This window comes from Podarcis liolepis (assembly GCF_965112155.1).
Source record: "Podarcis liolepis genome assembly, chromosome: 4".
NCBI lineage: Eukaryota > Metazoa > Chordata > Lepidosauria > Squamata > Lacertidae > Podarcis > Podarcis liolepis.
This window is the reverse complement of record NC_139558.1, coordinates 106,784,347-106,807,063: the sequence shown is the minus strand read 5'-3', so window position 1 is coordinate 106,807,063 and position 22,717 is coordinate 106,784,347. Positions and strand designations below refer to the sequence as shown.

General features: G+C 61.0%; 4 protein-coding genes across 4 annotated transcripts in view; 3 read left to right on the top strand and 1 right to left on the bottom strand.

The window, feature by feature from the left end:
* Positions 1 to 14,896, top strand: part of DCHS1 (dachsous cadherin-related 1) — a 49,746-nt gene extending 34,850 nt beyond the window's left edge. The window contains exon 22 of the mRNA XM_083498814.1: positions 14,883 to 14,896. The gene's annotated coding sequence lies outside the window, so the exon portion shown is untranslated. The remainder of the gene's footprint in view (positions 1 to 14,882) is intronic.
* TPP1 (tripeptidyl peptidase 1) lies at positions 5,134 to 12,705 on the top strand. Its single transcript, XM_083498815.1, has 13 exons — positions 5,134 to 5,224; positions 5,323 to 5,424; positions 6,113 to 6,252; positions 7,059 to 7,209; positions 7,308 to 7,429; positions 7,749 to 7,927; positions 8,090 to 8,288; positions 8,666 to 8,854; positions 9,909 to 9,981; positions 10,392 to 10,512; positions 10,876 to 11,034; positions 11,127 to 11,264; positions 11,437 to 12,705. Exons 1-13 carry the CDS (start codon positions 5,205 to 5,207, stop codon positions 11,572 to 11,574), a joined length of 1,731 nt encoding a protein of 576 aa, XP_083354941.1. The 5' UTR covers positions 5,134 to 5,204; the 3' UTR covers positions 11,575 to 12,705.
* Positions 13,199 to 14,643, top strand: TAF10 (TATA-box binding protein associated factor 10). Its single transcript, XM_083498817.1, has 5 exons — positions 13,199 to 13,425; positions 13,675 to 13,943; positions 14,037 to 14,101; positions 14,246 to 14,360; positions 14,473 to 14,643. The coding sequence occupies exons 1-5, from the start codon at positions 13,254 to 13,256 to the stop codon at positions 14,560 to 14,562; spliced, it is 711 nt and encodes a 236-aa protein (XP_083354943.1). The 5' UTR covers positions 13,199 to 13,253; the 3' UTR covers positions 14,563 to 14,643.
* A 1,818-nt stretch (positions 14,897 to 16,714) lies between the features above and the next one.
* ILK (integrin linked kinase) lies at positions 16,715 to 22,532 on the bottom strand. Its single transcript, XM_083498816.1, has 13 exons — positions 22,441 to 22,532; positions 21,897 to 21,993; positions 20,687 to 20,852; positions 20,357 to 20,452; positions 20,022 to 20,118; positions 19,324 to 19,407; positions 19,107 to 19,192; positions 18,917 to 19,026; positions 18,685 to 18,812; positions 18,150 to 18,271; positions 17,963 to 18,062; positions 17,327 to 17,457; positions 16,715 to 17,240 (listed from the first exon to the last, which is right to left on the bottom strand). The coding sequence occupies exons 2-13, from the start codon at positions 21,983 to 21,985 to the stop codon at positions 17,091 to 17,093; spliced, it is 1,359 nt and encodes a 452-aa protein (XP_083354942.1). The 5' UTR covers positions 21,986 to 21,993; positions 22,441 to 22,532; the 3' UTR covers positions 16,715 to 17,090.
* Positions 22,533 to 22,717: the final 185 nt, after the last annotated feature.

The window sequence follows — 22,717 nt, the reverse complement described above, 5'->3', positions numbered from 1 at the left end:
TCCTGTGCTTCCAGCCACGGGCCGGCAGAAGCGGGGCTGCCTCCAGCTGCAGAGTCAAGCACAGTCGTGGCGGCTCGGAGCCCCCGACCGCCCCCGACGGGGCTTCCGTGGCGAGAGCAGCCGCTCTTCCTCCTGGACGGCTGTTCCCTCCAGCACCCCTCTCTCCCCCCAAGGGCAGTTTGCTGCCCCACTCGACGCCCAGACCTGCGGCGGCGGCGGCGAGGAGAGCCCCGGCCGGCGCAGCGGGCGAAGGGGGTCGGCGTCGGCGCTGCTTCCGGAGGCCCTGACAGGAGGGGGGCTTTCCCGGCCCGCGCCACCCTCGGTCGCGCCTGGTCCAGGCTCCCGCCCCGTCGCGCGCTCAGCTTGGGGGGCGCCGGGCTTCATCCGCTTAGCCTAAGCCCCGAAGCAGATGCGCCTAATCAGGCGGCTCAGCTCCCCGCGGCGGCCAATTGGCAGGATTAGCCAGAGCGGCGCGCAGACGTGAACTGCGGGTGAACCTGGACGCTTGAGCTGCGCATCTTGCCTGACGGGGTGGACTGGATGACCTGGGGAATCCCTTCCCACTCAGCCCCCCAACCCAGCCGAGCGCGCCGCCTCTCGCAGCCCTCCAGGAGGTAGGTGAGGGGGAGCCCCGCGGGGCAGGCGCGCCAGCTGGGAAGGGGCTTGGGGCGGAGGCACGAGCCTTTGTCGGCAGCTCGGGGGCGAGCGGCTGGAGGGCACCGGAGAGAGCGGAGGAACCGGGCTGCTCCCACTAAACACTCAGGAAAACTTTCTGACAGTCAGAGCTGTTCAGCAGTGGAAGAGATTCCCGCGAGGGGAAGGTTGGAGTTCTTAAGGAGAGGCTGGATGGCCGCCTGAGGTCCAGCCCCACTGTTGCTGCAAGCGCTCCATGGGGCCCAGAGCTGTGGGCCACGGCCTGGAGGTGTGTGAGCATGTTTATCCAGAGCACCGCGGAAGCTGCTGTTGATCTCTCTTGCCAAAAAAGAGTTAACTAGCAGGTGTGTGCCACCTTTATCTGCATCTCTCTAATGCCTTACATTTGCCAAAACCCAAGTCTGCCCACGGGCTGAAGACATTTGGGCACACGCCCTTCTGATCCCTGCGCTGCTGTCGGGGCGCCTCCTCGCCCTTCCTCTTGTCGCTGCTCTCACTTGTGTAGGCAAAAGACCAGTCGAACAAGAACAGGAGGAGGAGGAGGAGAGCCAGGCGAGGGACTGATTTCAAGTCAACAGGCCTAGTTTGCTACGGTTCTTCTTTGTTGTGTAAGTTGAGACAATGGGTTGCCTCGGAAGCAAACAGCTGTTGTTTAGTCGTTTAGTCGTGTCCGACTCTTCGTGACCCCCTGGACCAGAGCACGCCAGGCACTTCTGTCCTCCACTGCCTCCCGCAGTTTGATCAAACTCATGCTAGTAGCTTCAAGAACACCATCCAACCATCTCATTCTCTGTCGTCCCCTTCTCCTTGTGCCCTCCATCTTTCCCAACATCAGGGTCTTTTCCAGGGAGTCTTCTTTTCTCATGAGGTGGCCAAAGTATTGGAGCCTCAGCTTCACGATCTGTCCTTCCAGTGAGCGCTCAGGGCTGATTTCCTTCAGAATGGAGAGGTTTGATCTTCTTGCAGTCCATGGGACTCTCAAGAGTCTCCTCCAGCACCATAATTCAAAAGCATCAATTCTTCGGCGATCAGCCTTCTTTATGGTCCAGCTCTCACTTCCATACATCACTACTGGGAAAACCTTAGCTTTTTCTATATGGACCTTTGTTGACAAGGTGATGTCTCTGCTTTTTAAGATGCTGTCTAGGTTTGTCATTGGTTTTCTCACAAGAAGCAGGGGTCTTTTAATTTCGTGACTGCTGTCACCATCTGCACTGATCATGGAGCCCAAGAAAGTAAAATCTCTCACTGCCTCCATTTCTTCCCCTTCTATTTGCCAGGAGGTGATGGGCCCAGTGGCCATGATCTTCGTTTTTTTGATGTTGAGCTTCAGACCATATTTTGCGCTCTCCTCTTTCACCCTCATTAAAAGGTTCTTTAATTCCTCTTCACTTTCTGCCATCAAGGTTGTGTCATCTGCATATCTGAGGTTGTTGATATTTCTTCCGGCAATCTTAATTCCGGCTTGGGATTCATCCAGCCCAGCCTTTCGCATGATGAATTCTGCATATAAGTTAAATAAGCAGGGAGACAATATACAGCCTTGCCGTACTCCTTTCCCAATTTGGAACCAATCAGTTGTTCCATATCCAGTTCTAACTGTAGCTTCTTGTCCCACATAGAGATTTCGCAGGAGACAGATGAGATGATCAGGCACTCCCATTTCTTTAAGAACTTGCCATAGTTTGCAAACAGCAAACAGCTAGGCGTAGGGAAAAGGGACCAGTCTTTTGTCTTTCCTTCCTCAGTATCCACTGGGAAATGATGTCATCAAGCTGCTTGCAAAGCAGCCGTAGCATTTAGACTGAGTTGAGAATGGGACACATGGAAGGCTGCACTTCTCTCTGCAAGACTCCTCACCCTGGAAGCTCCGCAGGGAAGCAGCATCTCCTGGGCCCTTCCACTCATGCTCAGCCTGTGTGTAGGGCCCTGGGGCCTCTGAGGGCCACAGCCTCGCCGTCTCCAAGTGGAGAAGGAAGAGCCTTGCTTCTGTGCTCACGTCCTGCCTCCAGGCTTCCCCTGGTGTGAGAAGAGGGTGCTTGACGGGACAGGCTGTTCCTCTGACCCTGCAGCCAGGCTCCTTTTGTGTTTCATCAGCGTCAAAAGCCTCCAAGGACTTCCTTCGGAAGGAAGCATCCGGGATGCATGACGCGTCCTTGCAGGAGTTGTTCTTATTTCACCATCAGGTCACAGCTTGCGACAATTTAATAAGCAACCTTAAAAGCACTTCAAAACAAATTAGTCACAGGAAGAAGGTGGGTCCTGGTGACACGCAGCTCAGGCGTCAGAGGCCGGGGGAAGGTGGTGTGCCTCTTTTGCGTGTGACGGAAACCCCAAACCATGCAGGTGCACCGGGGGGGGGGGCAGCCCCTGCTTCTCAGTGCTCAGAGAGCTTCAATGTGTGTCTAGCAGGAGCCTGTGACCAAGCAGGGTGTTCTGAGGTGTCGGGTGCAAGTGAGTCCTGCTTTTGGCCGGATCAGCTTGCCGGCCCTTGCAGCCCAGGGCTGTCGGACTGGCAGAAGATCTCTGGCATCTTGAGCAGAGATCAGTCCCTTTCCTGGCCCTCCAGCTTGAATGCAAGGAGCCCATGCATTACAGGTAAAGGTAAAGGAGCCCTGGACGGTGGTGGTTGTTGTCGTCTAGTCGTGTCCGACTCTTCGTGACCCCATGGACCAGAGCACACCAGGCACTTCTGTCTTCCACTGCCTCCTGCAGTTTGGTCAAACTCATGCTGGTAGCTTCGAGAACACTGTCCCACCATCTCGTCCTCTGTCGTCCCCTTCTCCTTGTGCCCTCCATCTTTCCCAACATCAGGGTCTGTTCCAGGGAGTCTTCTCTTCTCCTGAGGTGGCCAAAGTATTGGAGCCTCAGCTTCAGGATCTGTCCTTCCAGGGAGCACTCAGGGCTGATTTCCTTCAGAATGGAGAGGTTGGATCTTCTTGCAGTCCATGGGACTCTCAAGAGTCTCCCCCAGGACCAGAATTCAAAAGCATCCATTCTTCGGCGATCAGCCTTCTTGATGGTCCAGCTCTCACTTCCATACATCACTACTGGGAAAACCATAGCTTTTCCTATACGGACCTTTGTTTAAGTCCAGTCAAATTCAACTAAGGGATGTGGCGCTTTCTGGGTCATGTGGCCAGCATGACTAAACCACTACTGGAGCATGGAGGACCATGACGAGGGCCAGAGCACATTTACCTTCCCGCTGCAGCAGTTCCTATTTATCTCCTCTCACTGGTATGCTTTTGAACTGCTAGGTTGGCAGAAGCTGGGACAGAGCAACAGGAACGCACTCTGTTGCGTGGATTTGAACCGCCAACCTTCTGATCAGCAAGCCCAAGAGGCTCAGTAGTTTAGACCACAGGGCCACCCATGTCCCACAATGCTACGTTCTAACACGACTTCCAAGTCCAGTGTTGAGATGCCCCTGAACACCACTTGCTGGGAGCAGCACAGGTCCCCCTTGCAGGCTCCCCAGAGACGTCTGGCCGGCCACGGAGAGAACAGGGAGCTGCGCCAAACGGGCCTTTGGTCTTGCTCAGCTGCCAGGCTCTTCCCACCAACCCCACTTGAGAGACTGGTGCGAAGCAGGAGGGCTCCGGGGGGGGGGGGAGTGTTCATCCTTTGAGGCTGTGGTTCTAACCTGGATCTGGGCTCCAGCCTTGAAACGGATGCCAGTGCCAACCCATGCCAGTCCCCCTTCCAGAAAACACTCGATTTCCCCCACGGACCTGTGTTTACTCCGCAGCAGGCGATGCTTCTTTCTAGATAGCTTTGGAAGGAAGAGCAGCAGACCACTCTCTGCCGGGGCTGCAGGCGAGGCGAGGGCTCCTCTGTCTTCCCCAAGAGATGTGGTGGGGATGCGAGTGAAGGGCAGGCGCCCCTGGCAGCCCAGGGGACCATTTCATCCCACCCCCTTCTGACCCCCACCCACTTCTAATGCGTGCTAAAATGCTTGTCCTTTCTTAAAAGCAAAGTTAGTCACGCAATCGCCCTCGAACCGCAGCTGGGCATCTGGCGGGCCTTCGGTGTGGCCCTGGCGGGTGCCCACATGAGCCCCTGCCCACGTCCGGTGCAGTTGTGGCGGGGAAGGTGGTGACTCGTCGCCTTCCTCCCCACCAGGATCCCGAGGGCGAGCGTCGCCGCTTCCAGCGCAGGCCCCGGACAGAAAAGGCGCCCAGCTCTCAGCCGGCGAATGCTTGAGAGGGCCATCCAAAGGGCTGCGGGATTTATTCCTGTCCTGGAAAGCCCCTCCTAACACCTCGCGCTTTCCTTTCTTTCTCACGAGCCCTGTCCTCGCGTCCACCGGGCGAGGCTTGGGGGAGCATCCATCGGGGGCCCCGGCGGCCAGAGTGCAGCCTCTGAGCACGCACAGAGTGCAGCCAGCTCAAAGCGGCCCAGCCACGTGATCTGGATTCTCTCTCTCTCTCTCTCTCTCTCTCTCTCTCTCTCTCTCTCTCTCTCTCCCCTCCCCGCAATCATGTGACGGGCAGCTTCTCACGTGACTCAGTTCTGGGCTCCTGCCTCGAGAGACAGGCTGCGCTGCGATGGGGCTGCTGGACTGCCGGTACCGGGGCGCGCGGGGGGAAGGGGGGAAGGGGGAAGCCCCCCCGGCAGACGCGTCCCGCTCCGCGGCCTGACCCCCCTCCCGTTTCTCCCGTGCAGGTGCCTCCTGCTGGCGCTGCTCCAGCTGCCCGCCTTGCTCCGCTTGGACGCCGCCGCCGCCGCCGCCTTCGGGTGGGCTCCGGAGCCGGACCAGCTTTTCCAGTAAGCGGCCGGGCCTGGGGCGGAGGGCGCCGTCGGGGCAGCAGGACGAGAGCGACGGGCGCTTGGGCCCCTCGAGGCTCGCTCGCCGCCCGGCTCCCGCGAAGGAGGCCTCTCCCGGCCGGGGCTCGACTGAGGGAGGCCGACCGCGGAGTTGGGCAGCCGCGGACCCCAAGCGCCCGTCGGCCCGGAGGAGGTTGGGGTCAGCTGGCAGGAAGGACCCGCCCCCAGATGGGTGGGCTATCAATACTAATGTTCTTATTATTGGGAGGTGCGTCTGGTTGGTGGAGTGGTTCAGAGCGGTGGGCTCCTAATCTCCGCTCCTCCACCTGCAGCTGCTGGGTGACCTTGGGCCAGTCACGCTTCTCTGAAGTCTCTCAGCCCCACTCACCTGGGAGAGGAGAATGTGAGCCGCTTTGAGACTCCTTAGGGTAGTGATAAAGTGGGATCTCAACTCCAAACTCCTCTTCTTCCTTTGGCCTTGCCAGCTGAGCTTGCTGGGTCCCCACCCGTCTGCTTAAGGAGCCTCCTTTCTGTGAAATGGGTGCAGGGTGTGAATTCCCGGTTCCTCTGGGGGAAAAGCTGGATTTGGCTGGCGCTGCCAGACTTGGGCACTGCTCTTGCCTCAGCTGCCCACACACCGCTCTCTGCCAGCTTGGTGCCACCTGCGACAGCCGTGTCTCTTTCCCAGGATCCCAGAGGGATGGAGCTGTCTGGGTCGAGTGGCCGCCTCGGAGGCACTGAGCCTGACCTTTGCCCTCCGGCAGCAGAATGTGGGGCGCCTGGAGGAGCTGGTGCAGCGAGTCTCCTCTCCAGACTCTCCAGAGTATGGTAATGCCCCCTTCTCTCTCTGCCCCCTGCTTCTGCTCCTCCTGCTGGGGCTTCCCTCATCTCTCAGTACAGCCAGGAGAGCCGGCCTCCTTGGGGCTCAGGGGCACGTTTCACGTGTCCTTGGCGGACGGCACAGGGTTCTCCTTACAACACTGTTCTAAGGTAGGCACATCCTGTTCCTGGGCTCCCTTGCAGCACTTTGGAGGCCGAGGCTGGCAGCCCTCTGAATGTCTCCCAGGCAGTGAGGCCTACCGAGCGCAGCGGGACATGGTCCTGTGTGCAAGGATTGCAGCCGCAAGGAGTTTGTGGCCCTGGGGACTTCCTGCTCAGCTTCTCTTGCACAATCTTTGGCGCTCTGGTGGCTCCCTGGGAGGAGCAGCTCGTAGGGTTTGTGGGAGGAAGGCAGGCAGGCAGATTTCCTCTTCCCAACTCCCAAGGACGTCTTTACACCGCAGGACCATCTTGGTGGTTTTCCTGTGTCCTGAGGGAACTCTTTTTCCTGAGAGGGGGGAGTTGGCTAGCCGAGGAGTCCCTAGCAGAGCTCTCAGCCCCATTCCTAGGCTGCTGCTGCTGCTGCTCCCAAGGCTCTCAGGGGAAGCCTGTCAAGGGAGACCAGAAGTGGCATCTTCAACAGGAAGTGGGCAGACCGAGCAGCCGCCGGCAACCAGCAATGGGAGACTGTGCCCTTGCTTGGCTGCCCAGCTCCCCTGGCAGCCCGGGGTGGAGGGAGACCCTGGGGACCCTCTGAGGTGGGTGGGCCACCAGGAGTCTCCTTCCCTCCCTCCACGCTCCACTTTGTCTCGCAGGCCGGTTCCTGTCTCTGGCGGAGGTGCAGGCCCTGGTCGCCCCATCCCCGCAGACGCTGAATGCCGTTCGCAAGTGGCTGGAGGCTCATGGGATCTGGGACTGCACAGACGTGGGCACCAAGGACTTCTTGCAGTGCCAGGTGCCAGCTGGGTGAGTTGGGACGTGGGGGCTCTTGGGGCAAGGGGAGAGCAAGAAGGCACCCTGAGCTCCCCCCACAGCTGACTCTGACCCGAGGCTTCTCCATGCAGCACGGCAGAAAAGCTCCTCCCGGGTGCCCAGTTCCAGCGCTACGTCAACGGGGAGCGAAGCGTCGTCAGGTCCCCCTTTGCCTACACCTTAGCAGAGGAGCTGGCAGAGCACGTGGATTTTGGTACGGAAGCCTTGGGGAAAGAGGGAGCGGCAGCCTGGGACGCTCTGTCCCTCGTGTGCATGAGCCCAGACTGCCAGGGGAGAGCGTCTAGCCCTGGAAATAGGCAAATATCTTCCCACCATAGGCGTTGGGGAGCTGATCTTCTCTTCCCCCTGCCAAGAAGTGGGTGGTGATGAAGGGAGGGCAGGCCTGACTGAGCAGATCTCTCCCCCGCCTCCGGTCAGCCTTGAGCCTTGGGCTGCTCTAGGTGCTCCCTTCCTTCTGCCCCAGGCTAACTGCATCCTCTGCTTATTCTCCTCCTCCTCCTCCCAATTCTCAGTGGGGGGTCTTCACCGCTTCCCTGCCGAGAGGAAGGCAGTGAGTAGGGCCTGGACTGCCGGGAAAGCACTGCTCTCCACCTTTCACCTGGGGGTGACGCCGGCTGTGATCCGCCAGAGGTACAACCTGACTGACAAGGACGTGGGCAGCTCCCGCAACAACAGCCAGGCCTGTGCCCAGGTAACTGGGGGGCGTCCCCCCCCCGGCAGCCTCTCCGTTCCCTCAGTGTCCTGGGGCCAGCTGCTCTCAGCCCAGCCACCCAGCCATCCTCAGGGGTGCCCCTGGCAATGAGGTGTGCTGGGTCTGGGTGCCCCACGCCTGCCTCTTCTCCTTCCCCTCCAGTTCCTGGAGCAGTACTTCCACCAAGCGGACCTGGCAGAGTTCATGGGTCTCTTTGGGAAGAGCTTCCCTCACCATCTGCGCGTGGACCAGGTGGTCGGGCACCAGGGCTGGGGCAAGGCCGGCCTGGAAGCCAGCCTGGACGTGGAGTACATCATGAGCTCCGGGGCCAACATCTCCACCTGGGTCTTCAGCAACGGTGGTACTGACCAGCACGCTTGGCTCCCTGTCTTCCTATCCCCCCCCCCCCCGGGAAGGGCTCCAACCTCTCTCTTGCCTCTCCCAGGGGACCTGGGAAGTGGGGTGGGGCAGGAACCCCCTGTGATGTGGCTGCCTGGCTGCTTTCTCTGCGCCACCCTCATCCTGGGACCAGTCGGGGCTGAGTGCTATACTGGAAGATGCTGGGAGGCTGGCGGGCTCTGCACCCTCTCCCTGTCACCCATTCCAGGATGAGGCAGACATTTTGGAGGCAGGAGGGGGTCTCTGGGGCTGGCTTGCCCCCCACCTCTCCCTGTTTCCTGTGCCAGGTCGGCTCCCCGTGGGCTCTGCTGATATTCCTTCTCCCCTCGCCTCCCCCAGGGAGGCACGAGAGCCAGGAGCCTTTCCTGCAGTGGCTGCTTGTGCTCAGCAACATGTCTGCCCTGCCCTGGGTGCACACAGTCAGCTACGGCGACGACGAGGACAGCCTGTCCCGGGCGTACATGGAGCGGGTCAATGTGGAGTTCATGAAGGCAGCCGCGCGAGGCATGAGCATCCTCTTTGCCTCAGGTAGGTGGAGGCAGGCAGAGGCAGCCTGAACCCTTTGGTGCCCCTCCCTCGAAACACAAAACTGTCTCTGATGGCACTTTGGCCTCCATGTTCCTCCCGCTCTGCGTGACTGTGCCGTCAAGGGAAACCTGTGAGGGGCAGGGCCTTCTTGGTTGTGGCACCTGCCTTTGAAATTCACTCCAAGGAGGGAGATGCATCTGGCTATCACTTTGTTGGCTGGGTGAACATCTCCTCCAGTCAGAAGATCTTCTCAGTGGTGGGTCTGCCTGCCTTGTATTGTGGGACGAAGGCAGGGGCAAGATTTATGTTGACTTGGGACATTTTATTGTCCTCCTTGGCAAGCTGGTGGTGTTAGGCTGTGATTTATATTGTGTGTTAAAGCACTTTCAGGGTTTCTTATTTTAATTCATAGTATTGCTTAAACATCCCTTAATGTTGTGCTGTAGGGCTGCTTTGGTACATTTACTATAAAATGTATTCATCTGAAGTATTTTTACCTCACTGGTTAATTTCAAAAACAATTGCAAGGCAGTTTTCCAAACGTATACAGTGTTGCCCCGCAAGACGAATGCCTTGCTAGACGAAAGGGTTTCCCGTTTTTGCGTTGCTTCACTAGACGATTTCCCTATGGGCTTGCTTTGCAAGACGAAAACGTCTTGCACTTTTTTTAAAAAGCCGCTTGAAGAGGCGCAGTTGCGACGGACCGTGCTTCGCAAGACGAAAAACATTGCAAGACGAAAAGACTCGCGGAACGAATTCTTTTCATCTTGCGAGGCACCACTGTAATTAAAAACATCAAACATAGAATCAATGGTATAGAATAAAACAGTAATGGCAATAAAATAGTGTAGCAGCAAAATTTCAAAAAGGCAATAAAATTCAGGTTGCTGTCGACAGAGCAGGTTGCCCAGGCCGCTAAAGCAGTTTCCATGGTGTGCCTGAAAGGGTAGAGCCGGGGGGGGGGGGGAAGGTCAGCATGTTTGGGGAGGGAGTGAAAGTGGCTTGCAAGTGCCGCCACCAACTGGCCAGGTCTTTGGCTGCCCTTTCCCTGCAGGTGACTCTGGAGCAGGTTGCCGGTCAGTCCACGGAGGGAAGCACACCTTCCGGCCCAGCTTCCCAGCCTCCAGGTGAGAGGAGAGGAAGGCGCCGCGAGGGGCAGGTGGGGCTGGCGAAGGGGGTCCTTGACCCAGACACACTCACAGAGGCCTGGCCCCTCCCCTTCCCCCTGAGCATTATGCAGACCTGCGCTTGTCTTTCCAAGCCCTTCTCTGAAACCAGGGCAGTGAGCCACTTGCGCATTTCCCAAAATGCAGGGATTCTGTAGCAGATCTGCAGCCTTACTGGGTTAGGCCTGTGGCTTGGCAGGGGAGCCCTCCTTCTGCCACCTGCCCTTGGACGGAAGCAGAGTCTTCTTGGGGAGGGGGGCTGCGTTCTGCCACCCTCAGCCACACGGGGAGCTGCTGGAGGGCTGCCTGTCTTGGCAGTCATCCTGGGGGGCTGGGACCCTTTGTGACGCCTTGCCTCGCTGTGCCCACAGCCCATACGTGACCACAGTGGGGGGGACGTCGTTCCAGCACCCCTTCCTGGTCGGTGCCGAGGTCACGGACTCCATCAGCGGGGGAGGCTTCAGCAATGTCTTCCCGATGCCCAAGTACCAGGTGAGTCCCCTGCCACTCGCAAGGTGCCATCCTGGCTCCCTGCTGGCTCCGGCAGAGTCAGGTATCTGTTGACCCATCAGGGCAGATTTCAGTCTGCAGCTCCTGGGCCCTTGGGGGTTTCCATGATCCACTATGGAACTCCTTGCCACAAGCCTTCTTTAAAATTGTGGACATTTGCATAAATGGCTTATACTGTGGTGAAGAGGTGAATTTTGAAGCGCAGGAGCTCACCCTGAAGGGCTGCCAAGCCCCCCCCGAGAGTCCAGAAATGAAAGATCCTGCCAGGTGGGTGGGACTTGGGATCCCTCACCCAGGACCCGTCTCAGCGCTGCCTCCTTCCTCTTCTCGTCTCTCCCTCAACAGACAACAGCTGTGAAGCGGTTCCTGAGCACGACCTCCAAGCTGCCACCGCCCAGCTACTACAACAAGACGGGCAGAGCCTACCCAGACCTGGCTGCTCTCTCCGACAACTACTGGGTGGTGTCCAACCGCATCCCCATGCCCTGGGTCTCCGGCACCTCGGTGAGGCTCTTGAGCATTGCCCGCCTGGGGCCCGCTCCTGGGCAGGGCCGTCTGGGGTGCTGGGCCTCACTCTGCCTCTTCTCCGCCGACAGGCCTCGACTCCTGTGGTGGGGGGCATCATAGCTCTGATCAACGACCGGCGCCTCCAGCAAGGGCAGCCCCCCCTGGGCTTCCTCAACCCCGCCCTCTACCGGCTCCAGGAGAAGGGGAACAGCACTGCCCTCTATGACGTGAGTGTGGGAAGGGGCCGCATCCTGCTGAAGCAGCTTGGTCCTTGGCTTTGCCAGCGGTGTGTGGGGTGTGGCACGCAACACAGCAGCATTGCCACATGGGGCAAAGGGGGGGGTCTTTTTCTGGGGCTGCTCTGCCTGACGACAGGCTCTTCCTCTCTCCTCCTCCCAGGTGACCACGGGCTGCCACTACTCGTGCCTAGATGAAACTGTGCAGGGCCAAGGATTCTGCGCAGCTCCTTCCTGGGATCCCGTCACCGGCTGGGGGACGCCAAACTACCCAGAGCTCCTGTCTGCCCTGCTGGGCTAGGCGGCCACATCACACTTGCAGACATCCATGGCGCTTGGCCACTCAACAGCCGGGGGGAGCTGAGAGGTCTTGCCTGGTGTCCAGCAGCCAAAGCCACATCTGCTCAGGGGAAGGCGTGTGTGGGTTGGGAATCTCAGGCTGCAAGATGGAGGCAGGGGGCATTTCAGAGGGCCTCCCCTGCAGAACCAAAAAGTGTGCATTAGCCTAACAGAAAAGACAGTGGAAGCAGAAATATGCAAACATTCATCTCTGTAAATCTATAGTGGTACGTCGGGAGAAGGTGCAACTAAAAGCTAACAGTCTAAATTGTGTTTTGCGTGTGAAATACCTTGACGTGGAAAGGGTTGTGGTGTTTCTCTTAGCCAATGTGAGAACTTTGCATCTACAGCAACACAAGAGCAGTCCCATTACTGGCAAATCAGGTAGGGGGAGGGCTCACAGGGTGTGCCTTTCTGCACTTAAAGGTCTGATGTACCCCCCTCCCCATACTCTCTCAGGGTGAAGTCCTGCCCCTACGACACTTAACTCCATAGCCAAATGCTCTTGATCAGTTCTTCACAAGCTCCAACTGGAAACTACCTCATTGGAGCGAGGGTGGGGGTTGCCCTCCCTCTGTGGGCGCTGTGTCTCCCGGACCCACTCATGGGGGGCGCACAAAATGCAGCGCCAGCTCAGTCCCTCTCCTCTATGCCACAGCTGCCCCCTAAGCAGAAGGCCTGGCTTGGGTCCTGGCCCCGATCCTGTCCCACCTGCAGGAACTGCTTTGCCAGCACTACTTGGGCACCATTTGCAGGTTGGGGGATTTTTGGGTGGAGGGAGCCCAGTTCAGTGCCTCCATTGCCTGGAAATCTTTGCCAGGCAGCCCCCCCCCCTTCTTTCCCTCCTGCTCCAAGGTCAATGGAGGCAGCCCTGCTTTCCCCACTCCCACCCCCTAATTTGCACTAGAGCGTTTAATGTGGAAATACGGATATTCTTCCTCCAATAATGGATTTATATATTCAGCTTTGATAATTCTAAATGCAATTACCAGTACTTAGGGTTGTGATTCCTTTCTTTTAAACAACAGATTTGTGGCGTCTCGGGTTCATGGGTGTGAATGCAAACGCAGAGCAATAAATCAAGACTTTGGAGCTGTCCTGTGGCGTCTTATTTCTGGCCTCGGCCGGGCGCGTCTCTCAAACTCGGCCTCGGCTCGCCCAGGCCCACCCGCAGTGGCTGCCGGAGGGGACTGAACCCCGAAGGGGGGTCGGGGTCGGGACCCCTTCCGTGCTTCCCCATGCTGCTGCTCGAGTCCCGCCCCGTCAGCAGCAGCAGCAGCAGGGCAGGCGCGCCCCCGCCTCCGCCCAAAGGGCCCCCCCCCCCGATCCCCTCGCCCGGGCGGCCATCCCGGCCGAGAGCCCGCCCCTCCTCCTCCTCCTCCTCCTCCGGGGCTTGGCCCACTCCGCCCGGGGCGGCTGCCTCTCTCGTGGCCGGGAGTTCCGCAGCCCCGCCCCGCCCGGAGAGGAGAGCGGAAGTGGCGTCTGCGTGGAAGCCGTAGAAGAGCGGCCCGGAAAAGGAAGCGGCGGTCGCCGCTCAGGCCCCGCCCCTCCACTTCCGGGACCCTCTTCCCCTCCCTCTCGGCCGGGCTCGCGGCGCCTGCGCAGAAGCTGCTCGGAGCGACGCTGCCTGCCCGGGACTCCATGAGCGCCATCGGGGGAAGCGGAGGCGGCGGAGGAGGAGGAGGAGGCGGCGGCGGCGGCTTGGAGCCCGACCTCAGCCCGGCCGTCCCCGTCCCCCTCCCCGCCGCCGGGGGAGACAGCGCCAAGGGCAGCCCGGGGCTCGTGGCGGCCGTGGCCGGAGCCGGAGGGGCCGGTGAGAGAGATGGGGGGGAGGGGCGGGAGGTGGGAGGGCAGTGGGGGGAGATGGAGGGGGAGGGGCAGTGGGGGGAGGGGAGGGCAGTGGGGGGAGATGGAGGGGGAGGGGCAGTGGGGGGAGGGGCGGGGCAGTGGGGGGAGATGGGGGGAGGGCAGTGGGGGGAGGGGAGGGCAGTGGGGGGAGGGGCACCTCCCTCCCTCCCTTCGCCCAGGGTCCCTCTCTAAATCCCTCTCTCTCTCCCCGCAGGTGCCTCCTCCTCCTCCTCTTCTTCCTCCTCCTCTTCCTCCTCCTCCTCTTCCTCCTCGTCCTCACTGCTGGCGCATCCCGCGGAGGCGGCGCCCTCGGTGCCCAACGGGATCTTCGCGCCGCCAGGAGCGGCCGCCAACGGGGACTCAAAGCCTGTCGCCCTCGCCGCCGCCTCGTCCTCCTCGGCCTCCGCCGCCCCGGCCTCCTCTCCCGCCTCCAGCGCCCCGCTGGTTGACTTCCTGCTGCAGCTGGAGGATTACACGCCCACGGTGAGGCCCCCTTCCCCGCCCGGCCCCCGGCAGCCTCGCCGGCCCCTGGTGGCATCTCCCTCTTGAACCGTCCCCCTTGTGCTTCCCTTCCAGATCCCAGATGCCGTCACAGGCTACTACCTGAACCGCGCTGGCTTCGAAGCTTCCGATCCGCGCATGTAAGTGCAGCCGTGGGGGGGAGAGACCACGTCCCCAGGACAGATAGACTGCCCCTTCCTCTAGGGGCCCCGTGTGGCTCTTAGGGCCCCATCCCAGGGCTCACCCACACCTCCCCTCATCCCTCCTCTGATTTCCCCTTCCAGCATCCGCCTGATCTCCTTGGCCGCCCAGAAGTTCATCTCCGACATTGCCAACGACGCTCTGCAGCACTGCAAGATGAAGGGGACGGCCTCTGGCAGCTCCCGAAACAAGAGCAAGGTGAGGTCCCCCAAATGCCCCCCTGACAGGGGGCCCCTTCCACAACTCTCCCTTGGGGTGCCCAGGCGGGATGCCCAGCTGACGCCCCTCCCTCTCCCCTCCCCCACTGCAGGACAAGAAGTACACCCTCACCATGGAGGACCTTGCGCCCGCGCTCTCCGAGTACGGCATCAACGTCAAGAAGCCCCACTACTTCACTTAGCTGCCCAACCCCCTGGATTCGCTCTTGGACTGCTTCTCTTTCCTCTTGGCTGCTGTACCATTAAAGTTCTCCCTTTCTTGAGCTCCCTGCCCTGCCTGTCGCTCCCTCTGCATCGGAGGAGGAGGGGAGCAGCTCTGATAAAAGAGGGGGGGGGGTGTTTGAAGCCAAGGTGTGCCAGAACACCTGGGGGGATAATGAAGATGTCTTTGGCTGGCCTGGGCATGACATTCCTGGGACACCCAAGGAAGTTCATCCAGCATTTCCTGTGGTGCGTGTGTAAGGTAAAGGCAAAGACAGAGATATTTAATAGAATCTTAGAGTTGGAAGAGACCCCGAGGGTCATCTAGTCCAACCCAGAAAAAACTTTCTGACATTATTATTTATACTCTGCCCATCTGGCTGGGCTTCCCCAGCCACGCTGGGTGGCTTCCAATAAAATACTAAAATACATCAAAGATTAAAAGCTTCCCTACACAGGGCTGTTTTCAGATGTCTTCTAAAAGTCTGGTAGTTGTTCTTCTCTTTGAGATGGCTCTTGGGATCCCTTCCAGCTCGTAAGAGTCTCTGATTCCTGAGTCTTCACTTCCCCAGGCTCAGCATACCTAACAGGTCATCTTCGTTGCCCTCTGCACATGCTCCAGAGAATGGGAATGGCCTGGGCAGGCGCTAGGGCAGTGATGTTCCTGGACAGCGAAGTTCGTCCAGCATTGCCTGTGATGTGTGGGGAAGCCAAGGTCAGCGCGGCTTCTGAAGGCCACTTGCAGGAAGCCACACCAGGGGAGATGGGCTCTGGTGCCTGAGTGCTGCTTCCTTGTTCCCCTGTGGGGAAATCCGGCTGGCCACCAAGAGAATAAGTTGCTGGACTTGGTGGGCCCGCTTGGCCCTGATCCAGGAGCAAAACAGCTAGGAATTGCAGGGAGGAGATGGGTGGAAAGCTTGACTGCTCCAGGGTCAGGGGTTCAGTTGCTCCAGCTCAGCAGCTTTTCTCTTTGGTGACTTATGCTGGGCTGGGGAAACCAGAGGGAACTGGCCTCTTGAAGGTCAACCCCCCCCCCCCCATCTGGATTTGCTGTAGTGATCTTCCAGTGCCCCACAGGTTTTGAACCATTCTATTGGAGAAGGGGGACTTTGGGGCAGGGGGATGGCAGTGGTATGTTGGGCAGCAGGTGTGACTCCTACCCTTCTATGGCAGGAGACAGTCCAGGCCCTCCAAAAGTCACACACAAAGTCCCTCTCTGTCCCGTCAAGCACGGTCACAGTTGACCGTTCTTTCCACTAGGCAAAAACACTTCAGGAGGGCATGGAGCTGTGCGAAACAGCCCCCGCCCCCCCCGCATGCAGCCAAGTGGCTCTGCGTGACTCAGCAGCGGCCTCAGAGCCTCCCCTGTCCTGTGACCACGGCCACCAACCACACATTAACTGCAACATGGCGGTGGGCGTTGCAGCTCGCAGAGGGTGGCCTCAGTTGATGCCAATGAGAACACACCCCGGCCGCACCCATTGCATCTGTTCTGCTTTCTTTCTCCCATTCCAATGGGTCGTTTGGTTTTCTCCTTCTGTCTCTCCCCCGAGAAGGTGTGTGGAGGAGATTACTTGTGGAGAAGGGAAACTTACTCTACAAGGAAAACCACAAGCGTGCTGCTGGCTCCGGCGAGAGGCCTATCTCACCCACCACAGCTGGGGAGCCCAGAGGCACGTTGCCTCTGGTGCTGGAGCAGCGACCTGATCCTGCTCGAAAGCACCCACATGTGCTGGGCATGAGACCGGGAGGAAGGCTGCTGCCCGCTGAGCCTTTCGGCTGCCACTGCCGGTCCTTTTCCCAGCTCTGCACTTCCCCTTCTGAGCTGCGTCTGAAAGAGGGTTGGGCCCATATTTGCCATGGCATTGGGAGACGGAAGAGGAAAAGGCCGGTTTCAGTTGAGGGCAACAGAAGACCAGCCAGAGTGTGGCACCTGATGGGAGTTGAACCCAAATACAGCCACCTCCCCACAGTAGACTGTCGTACGTTGGGCATGGACCGGGCTCCCGGGTGAGAGGGTGGCAATGGCAGGAGGGACTGGGGCAACCGTCCTCTTCAGCCGAGGCCCACCAGGGAAGCTGGGGCAGCCGGCTGTGTCCCCCTCACCCCACAAAGGCTGCAGTGACCACTGTCTCCTTTAATAACTTTATTTTGAGCCCTCTGGCTTGGGCCAGGGCCTGCATAGAAAAGATAAAAACCGTGCAGCGCAGAGGCAGGCGGTGGGCTCCGAGTGCGAGGCGACGTTGCTGATGTGCGCTGAGGGGACGGGGTGCTAGGCACTGTGGAAGGCAGCGCAGCATTGCTGGGGGAGCTTAAAAGGCCGGGGCAGCTTACAGCAGGGACCCCCCCTAATAGAGCTGCCCCGAAAGGGGAGGGGGGCAAGGCGGTGGCTCCTTCTGTACCGTTTTGTTTCAAGAGCAAGGAAGTGGCGCTTCCTGTCAACAGCGCCTCCCCAAGGCACTTGTGGGCAGGCTGGAGGGGGGGGGGCTTCAGAGCACGTCCCCTCCCCTCACTTCTCCTGCATCTTCTCAAGGATGGGGACGATCATGTCAAATTTGGGGCGCTTGGCTGGGTCCTCGTTCATGCAGATCTTCATCAGCTTGCAAATGTGGGGGGAGATGCCTGGGGGGATGGTGGGACGCAGCCCTTCCAGGGCCACCTGGGAGGAGGAAGAAGAAGAAGAAGCTCAGATGGGGCCCCAAGGGTCGCCTAGTCCAACCCTAGTCCAAGGTGCCCCTTCCTCACCTTCATGCCAATCTCCATGTTGGAGAGGTCAGCAAAGGGCACTTCCCGCGTCACCAGCTCCCACAGCAGAACGGCAAAGCTCCACATGTCGGCCGAGCGGCGGTTGATCTCCTCTGCCTTCTTCTGCAGAGCTGCAGGAGCAAAGAGGGGCTGCAGAAATGCAGTCGCTGGAAGGGGGAGCTGAAGGGGGACCCCTCCCCAGCAGGGCAGCTGCTCTGCCTGCACTCGGCCCCCCAGGCAAGCCCAGGGGGGCTTAGGGGTCAGCCCCGACTGCTGCTGGCCAGAGGAGGCCAGTGTGGCAAAGTGGTCGGAGGCACTCGCAGGAACGCCCCCCCCCCCCGGAGTGCTTTTCAGTTTGAGGTATTTTTCTGCATTGAGCAATAAAATATAATGAAACTAAGGATAAGAGCCAGAAAAGATGACAAGTTCGGGGGGCAGGGGGAGATCTGTGGAACAGCTCTTAGTGCAGTGACTGCTCTGCCCCCCGCAGTCGCAGGAGGGGAGACTGGCTCTGGTGCTTGGGTCCTGCTGGTGGGCTCCCCTTAGGGGCATCTGGTTGGCCACGTGGCGCACCCCCCTTGGCCCGATCCAGCGGGCTCGTCTTTGGATCTCCGCGGAGGGCAGGGCGCCACTCACCTTCCGGCGCCACCCAGGCGGGCGCATACATCCTGCCAGGGCACTGGAAGGAGAACTTGACGTCTGCCATGCTGATCCGGGCCGTCATGTCCTCATCGATCTGTGGGGGGAGGGAGGACACAACGGGGAGCTCAGCCTCCTGGAGACCCCACCCGCCCCCTGAACCCCAGAAAGGGCCCCCACGCACCATGATGCTGCGGCTGTTGAGATAGTGGCGCGGGATGAGGGGCTCCAGGGTGTGCAGGAAGGCCATTCCCCGGGCCACGTCCAGAGCAAACTTCACGGCCTGCGTCTGGTCCACCACAAAGTCTGCAGGGGGAGAGAGAGCAGGGGGGGCAAATATGGGGGGGAGCCTGCCTCTGCTGGGGTCAGCGCTTGCTCCTGAGCCCTGTCCGGAAGGGTGGGGAGGGCTTCCAAGGGTCTGCCTGTGATTCAGGCTGCCCAAGCCAGGGGCCCCAGTGCAAGAACGGCACGAGGCTCTTGGACAGGGGCCACTCAGGCCCCCAAACCCTTTCTGGCTCTGGCCATCTACGCACTTTAGGCCTGGAAAGAGGTCAAGGCAGCCAGAAAGCGCGCTGTTCCCTCCCGAGAGCTACAGAGAGAGCAAACGATTCCTGCGTTGCCTGGGGGTGGGCTAGATCCCTGGGGTCCCTTCCCACATCCCCAGCAAGGCCCCTGGGTGCCCCTTGGAAGCAGGGCGAGGCATGAGAAGCGAGACTCACTGGTGCCTTCGTGGAGCACGTTGTAGAGGGAGCCGTAGGGCATCCAGTGGGTGAGGGTGATGGGGTGCGGAGCAGGAGGAGACTGGCAGGCGCCCAGGACCGGCAGCACGTTGGGGTGGGAGAAGATCCTGCCAAGGGAAAGGAGGCGAGTGGAGGAAGCAGCCCAGCCACCCACCGCCTGCGCTCACGTGGGCAGGCAGGGGCAGCCCCACGGGACCCCCCACCCACCCACCTGAGCTTGGGGTACTCCTCATTGAAGTCGCGGCTCTTGCGGGTCGTCCAGTCTCGGGGCTTGAGCACTTTGATGACGATGCCGTTTCCCTGCCAGCGCCCTTCCCAGAGCTGTGGAGAAGGCGGAAGGTCAGAGGGGAGTGGGCAAAGTATATGGGGGGGCGGGGGGGGGGGGAAGGAGCGGCCCCCACCTCTCCAGACTGGTTCTCGTTGAGCTTGTGTCCCAGGGTCAGCTGCCGGAAGTCGATGCCAGCCAGCTTGTTCAAAGTCCCATTGCCTAAAAGAGGAGACCGTCAGCCAGGCGCAGCCAGCAGAAGGAACCCCCCATCACCCAACCCACTGGGCAAGGAGAGTCCCCTCTGCCCCCCCCCCGGCTCCCAGCTCTCCCCCTTCCTGCAGCTCTCTTACGAGGTCTCGTCCGTGTTGTGCCCTTCCAGAAGGTGTCCTTGAAGGGAATGCGCGTGAGGCTCTGGCCCAACTTCTCTGCTCGCTCTGGAGGGGACGGGGAGAGAAAACAGGGATGTTGCGCAGGTGGAAAGGGGGTGGAAAGAGCCCCCCCTCAGCACCTGGAGACTCACTGAACAGGCAGGGCCAGGAAGATGCAGAGGAAGCGTGGCAGGAACCAGCAGGGGAACCCGAGGGAAGAAGGATCAAAGCCCTCAGGGTGAGACGTGAGGAGTGGTCAGAGGCAGGAGACTTGGAAGAGGAGGTGTGGGAAGAGGTAAGAGGGTCTAGTCAGCCGGGATCCAGAATCAGAGGCAGAAGGAGGGCGCCCAAGAGGCAGAGGTCAGGCAGGCTGGAGAAGAAGCCAGGTCATGGGTTGCACATAATGCACTCGGGGAGACAGCTTGGCTGAACAAGTGCGGACAAACGCTCTAAACAAATTAGCAAATGGAGTCTGACCCAAAGGCTGAGTCTGGCCAAACTGTGAGAGGCAGTGGAAGACAGGAGGGCCTGGCGTGCTCTGGTCCAGGGGGTCTCGAAGAGTCGGACACAACTAGACGACAACAACACGTCTGACCCGAAACAAAGGGGGGAAGTAGCTGAAGGCAGCCGCTGAGCAGGGAGGGAATTAAGGAGGCAGGGTGGGCAGGAGCCGCGCTCACCTTTCAGGGAGTCCCGCAAGGGCGCCTTGGCCTTGTCCAGGGGTGTCTCCCCATATTTGTTGCAGATGCTGACGAGAGCCCCGCTGGCCACCAGGTCCTGAAGGACAGGGAGGGTGAGACCATCGTCCCACAGCAGCCCTTCTTGCCCAGCCCCCCTCCCCACGGGGCACCAGGTCTTCCACCAGCCCCACTCCCCACAGGGCACCACTGCCCTCCTATTAGGGGGCTTTCATTTAGTTTTAAATTGTCTGAATTGGGGGTATATGAATTTGCTTGAACAGAGCGGCAGGAAGAGACCCGGCAGCCCCACGTGCCTCTGCCAAAGCAGCCCTCACCTCAGCCACCGGCTCCTGGGCCCAAAAGCAGGCGTAGTGGAGGGGGGTGTTCCCGTGCTCGTTCGCCGCGTTGATGTCGGCCTTGAACTGGATCAGCTGAGCAGGGCCAGAAGACAGAGGGTGGGCTGGGGAAGGAAATCCCACTCCAAAAGACCCCCACAAAGTGAAATTCACCCACCCTCGGGGGGGGGGGGTGAGATTCACCAGGCGGCCACCTTCTTCCCTCTCCCTGCAGGGGGCGCCCTAAGACCCAGAGGAGGATGTGGGGAAGCAGGGGGTGGGGACGACTGGGAGCCTTGGGCAGCCCCCTCCCTGTGGGGTCCCCCCTACCTTCTGGACAATGTCCCGGTGGCCGTGGCTGGCAGCCAGGTGCAGCGGGGTGTCGTCCCCCCGGTTCATGACGTTGATGCGCGCCCCTCGCATGACCAGCATGTCGACCACGCTGGAGCGGCCTTCGCGGCAGGCCCAGTGCAGGGGACTGAAGCCGTGGTCATCACTGCAGGGAGGGAGAGAGGCCTGTTCAGTGCCCAGGGCAGGAGAGGGGCCAGTCTGGCCAGGGGGCAGAGCTCCAGGGGTCCGGGGCACCTGGTCAGGGCTGGGAGTGCCAGAGGCAGGAGCAGCTTGGGAGAGTCTGGGAGCGCAGGAATCCCTCCTCCCTCCCTGAGCTCACTCTTCTTGAGCCAAGCCCAGGAGAAGAGGAAGACCAGGCCTTAAAAGGAGATCTGAGCCAGGAAGACGGGGCAGCCCCCAGGCCCCAGCCGGGACAGCAGCGAGGGGCCAAGCAGATGGGACCATCCCAGGGGAGAAAAGCAACCACTGGCCCGGAAACCGAAGGGCCGCCTAGTCCGGCCCCTGCAAGGCAGGAATCTCAGCTAAAGCATCCTTGACAGATGGCCGCCCAACCTCCACTTAAAAAGCTCCGAGGAAGAAGAGTCTGCCTCCCCTGTAGAAGAGATCAGAAGGGGACCCTGGCCGGCATCACAGACCCCACCCATCCTTCCTGCCACCCCAAATCCCTTCAAGCCTTGAGGACCAGACTGGGTGGAGGGGGTGGGGGGTGGCTGTGGCTGCTTCAGAGGACTGGGAACAAGTTCAGGACCAGAGGAAAAGGAAGCCCCCCATTTGCCTGACCCTGGGCTCCCTAGAGGGATTTGGGGGTCGTTGCACAGCCCCCGCTTCAAGCCGCCTGCCCCCAGGGAAGGAGGCTGGCTGCTTGGGCAAGGGGCTTCTTCCTTTGATGGGCAGACCTCACCCCCCCCACTCTGACCCCCACCCCAGGGCTCCTCCACAGCAAGGCTGAAATGAGGGGTGAATCTGGGCAGCCTCCCTCCCTGCCCTCCTCCCCTCAGGGCTGGGCTGGTGCTTCTGGACTCCGGCCACCTGCTCCGGCACCAGAATTCCTGCCGGCGTGTTTCGGAGCTGCGGTCATTTCCTGTCCTTTCCAGCCAAGGGGACGAAATGCAGGACGAGGGCGGCTTGGGGGCGCGGGGGGGGGGTCTGGGGCTGCTCCCTCCCTCCCTCCCTCCCGCTCCCCACTCACCCCTGGTTGAGGTCGTTCTCCGTGTTGTCCAGCCAGAGGCGCACGGCCACGGCGTTGCCCTCCCGGCACTGGGTGAAGATGTCGTCCATGGTCCCTCCTGCCAAAGGAGGGCGGGGAGGGTCAGCCCGCGGTCGGAGCCCCCTCGCCCCGCAACCCGGCGGGCCCCCGCTGCTCGGGCGTCCCACCCGCCCCGAGTAACGGTCCCGATTCAGGGCGGGTTCCCGGTGGGAAGAGGGCGATAGGCAGCCGCCCCGACGTCCTGCTCTGGAGCCGAGAATCTGGGCTCTAGGTCCGGGCAGGAGCCCCCCGACGCCGCCCTTCCGCAGCAGAGCCGCTTCCTGGGAGCGGGGCAGGGCGCGAGGCGGCGCTGCCCGACAGCTGAGCGGCCCCCCCAGGGTCCCGGGGCAAGAGAGCGGGAGCCGCCCTCCCGGGCCCCCGTCGGGCTAGGGCAGCGACGGACGGGCGTGGCCGGGGCTGCTGCCAGGCGAGCGGCCGGGCTGCCCCACCCCGACCCCGGGCGAGCCCCGTCTCGCGTCCCCTTTACCGTGCCCGGTCGCGGCGGCGGCTCCGTGTGTGGCGCGTCCCGTCGGCTCGGCTCCTCCCCGCCGCTCCCTCGGACGGCTCCCGCGGAGACCGCCCCCTCCCGGCCCCGCCGCTCCCGCCCCGCCCGGCAGCAGAGGCTCCGCGGCAGCGGCCACGGGCGCCACCAGGCGGCGCTGCAAAGGCTCCCGGGCGCCCCGCCTCCCTCCCAGACAGGCGGACTCTGCTCCCCCAGGCGCGCCCCAGGAACGGCCTCCGGGCGGCAGGGGGAGCCCGCGTGC

What these genes read in the sequence shown, in the direction of transcription:
- TAF10 (XM_083498817.1), top strand. Translation starts at nt 13,254, where the DNA reads ATGAGCGCCATCGGGGGAAGCGGAGGCGGCGGAGGAGGAGGAGGAGGC. An exon ending in TGGAGGATTACACGCCCACG is followed by an intron (nt 13,944 to 14,036) that starts GTGAGGCCCCCT and finishes CTTCCCTTCCAG; the next exon opens with ATCCCAGATGCCGTCACAGG. An exon ending in GCTCCCGAAACAAGAGCAAG is followed by an intron (nt 14,361 to 14,472) that starts GTGAGGTCCCCC and finishes CCCCCACTGCAG; the next exon opens with GACAAGAAGTACACCCTCAC.
- TPP1 (XM_083498815.1), top strand. Translation starts at nt 5,205, where the DNA reads ATGGGGCTGCTGGACTGCCG. An exon ending in GAGCCGGACCAGCTTTTCCA is followed by an intron (nt 5,425 to 6,112) that starts GTAAGCGGCCGG and finishes TCTCTTTCCCAG; the next exon opens with GATCCCAGAGGGATGGAGCT. An exon ending in ACAGCCAGGCCTGTGCCCAG is followed by an intron (nt 7,928 to 8,089) that starts GTAACTGGGGGG and finishes CTTCCCCTCCAG; the next exon opens with TTCCTGGAGCAGTACTTCCA.
- ILK (XM_083498816.1), bottom strand. Translation starts at nt 21,985, where the DNA reads ATGGACGACATCTTCACCCAGTGCCGGGAGGGCAACGCCGTGGCCGTG. An exon ending in CCCAGGAGCCGGTGGCTGAG is followed by an intron (nt 20,119 to 20,356) that starts GTGAGGGCTGCT and finishes CCTGTCCTTCAG; the next exon opens with GACCTGGTGGCCAGCGGGGC. An exon ending in ACATGGAGATTGGCATGAAG is followed by an intron (nt 17,241 to 17,326) that starts GTGAGGAAGGGG and finishes TCCTCCTCCCAG; the next exon opens with GTGGCCCTGGAAGGGCTGCG.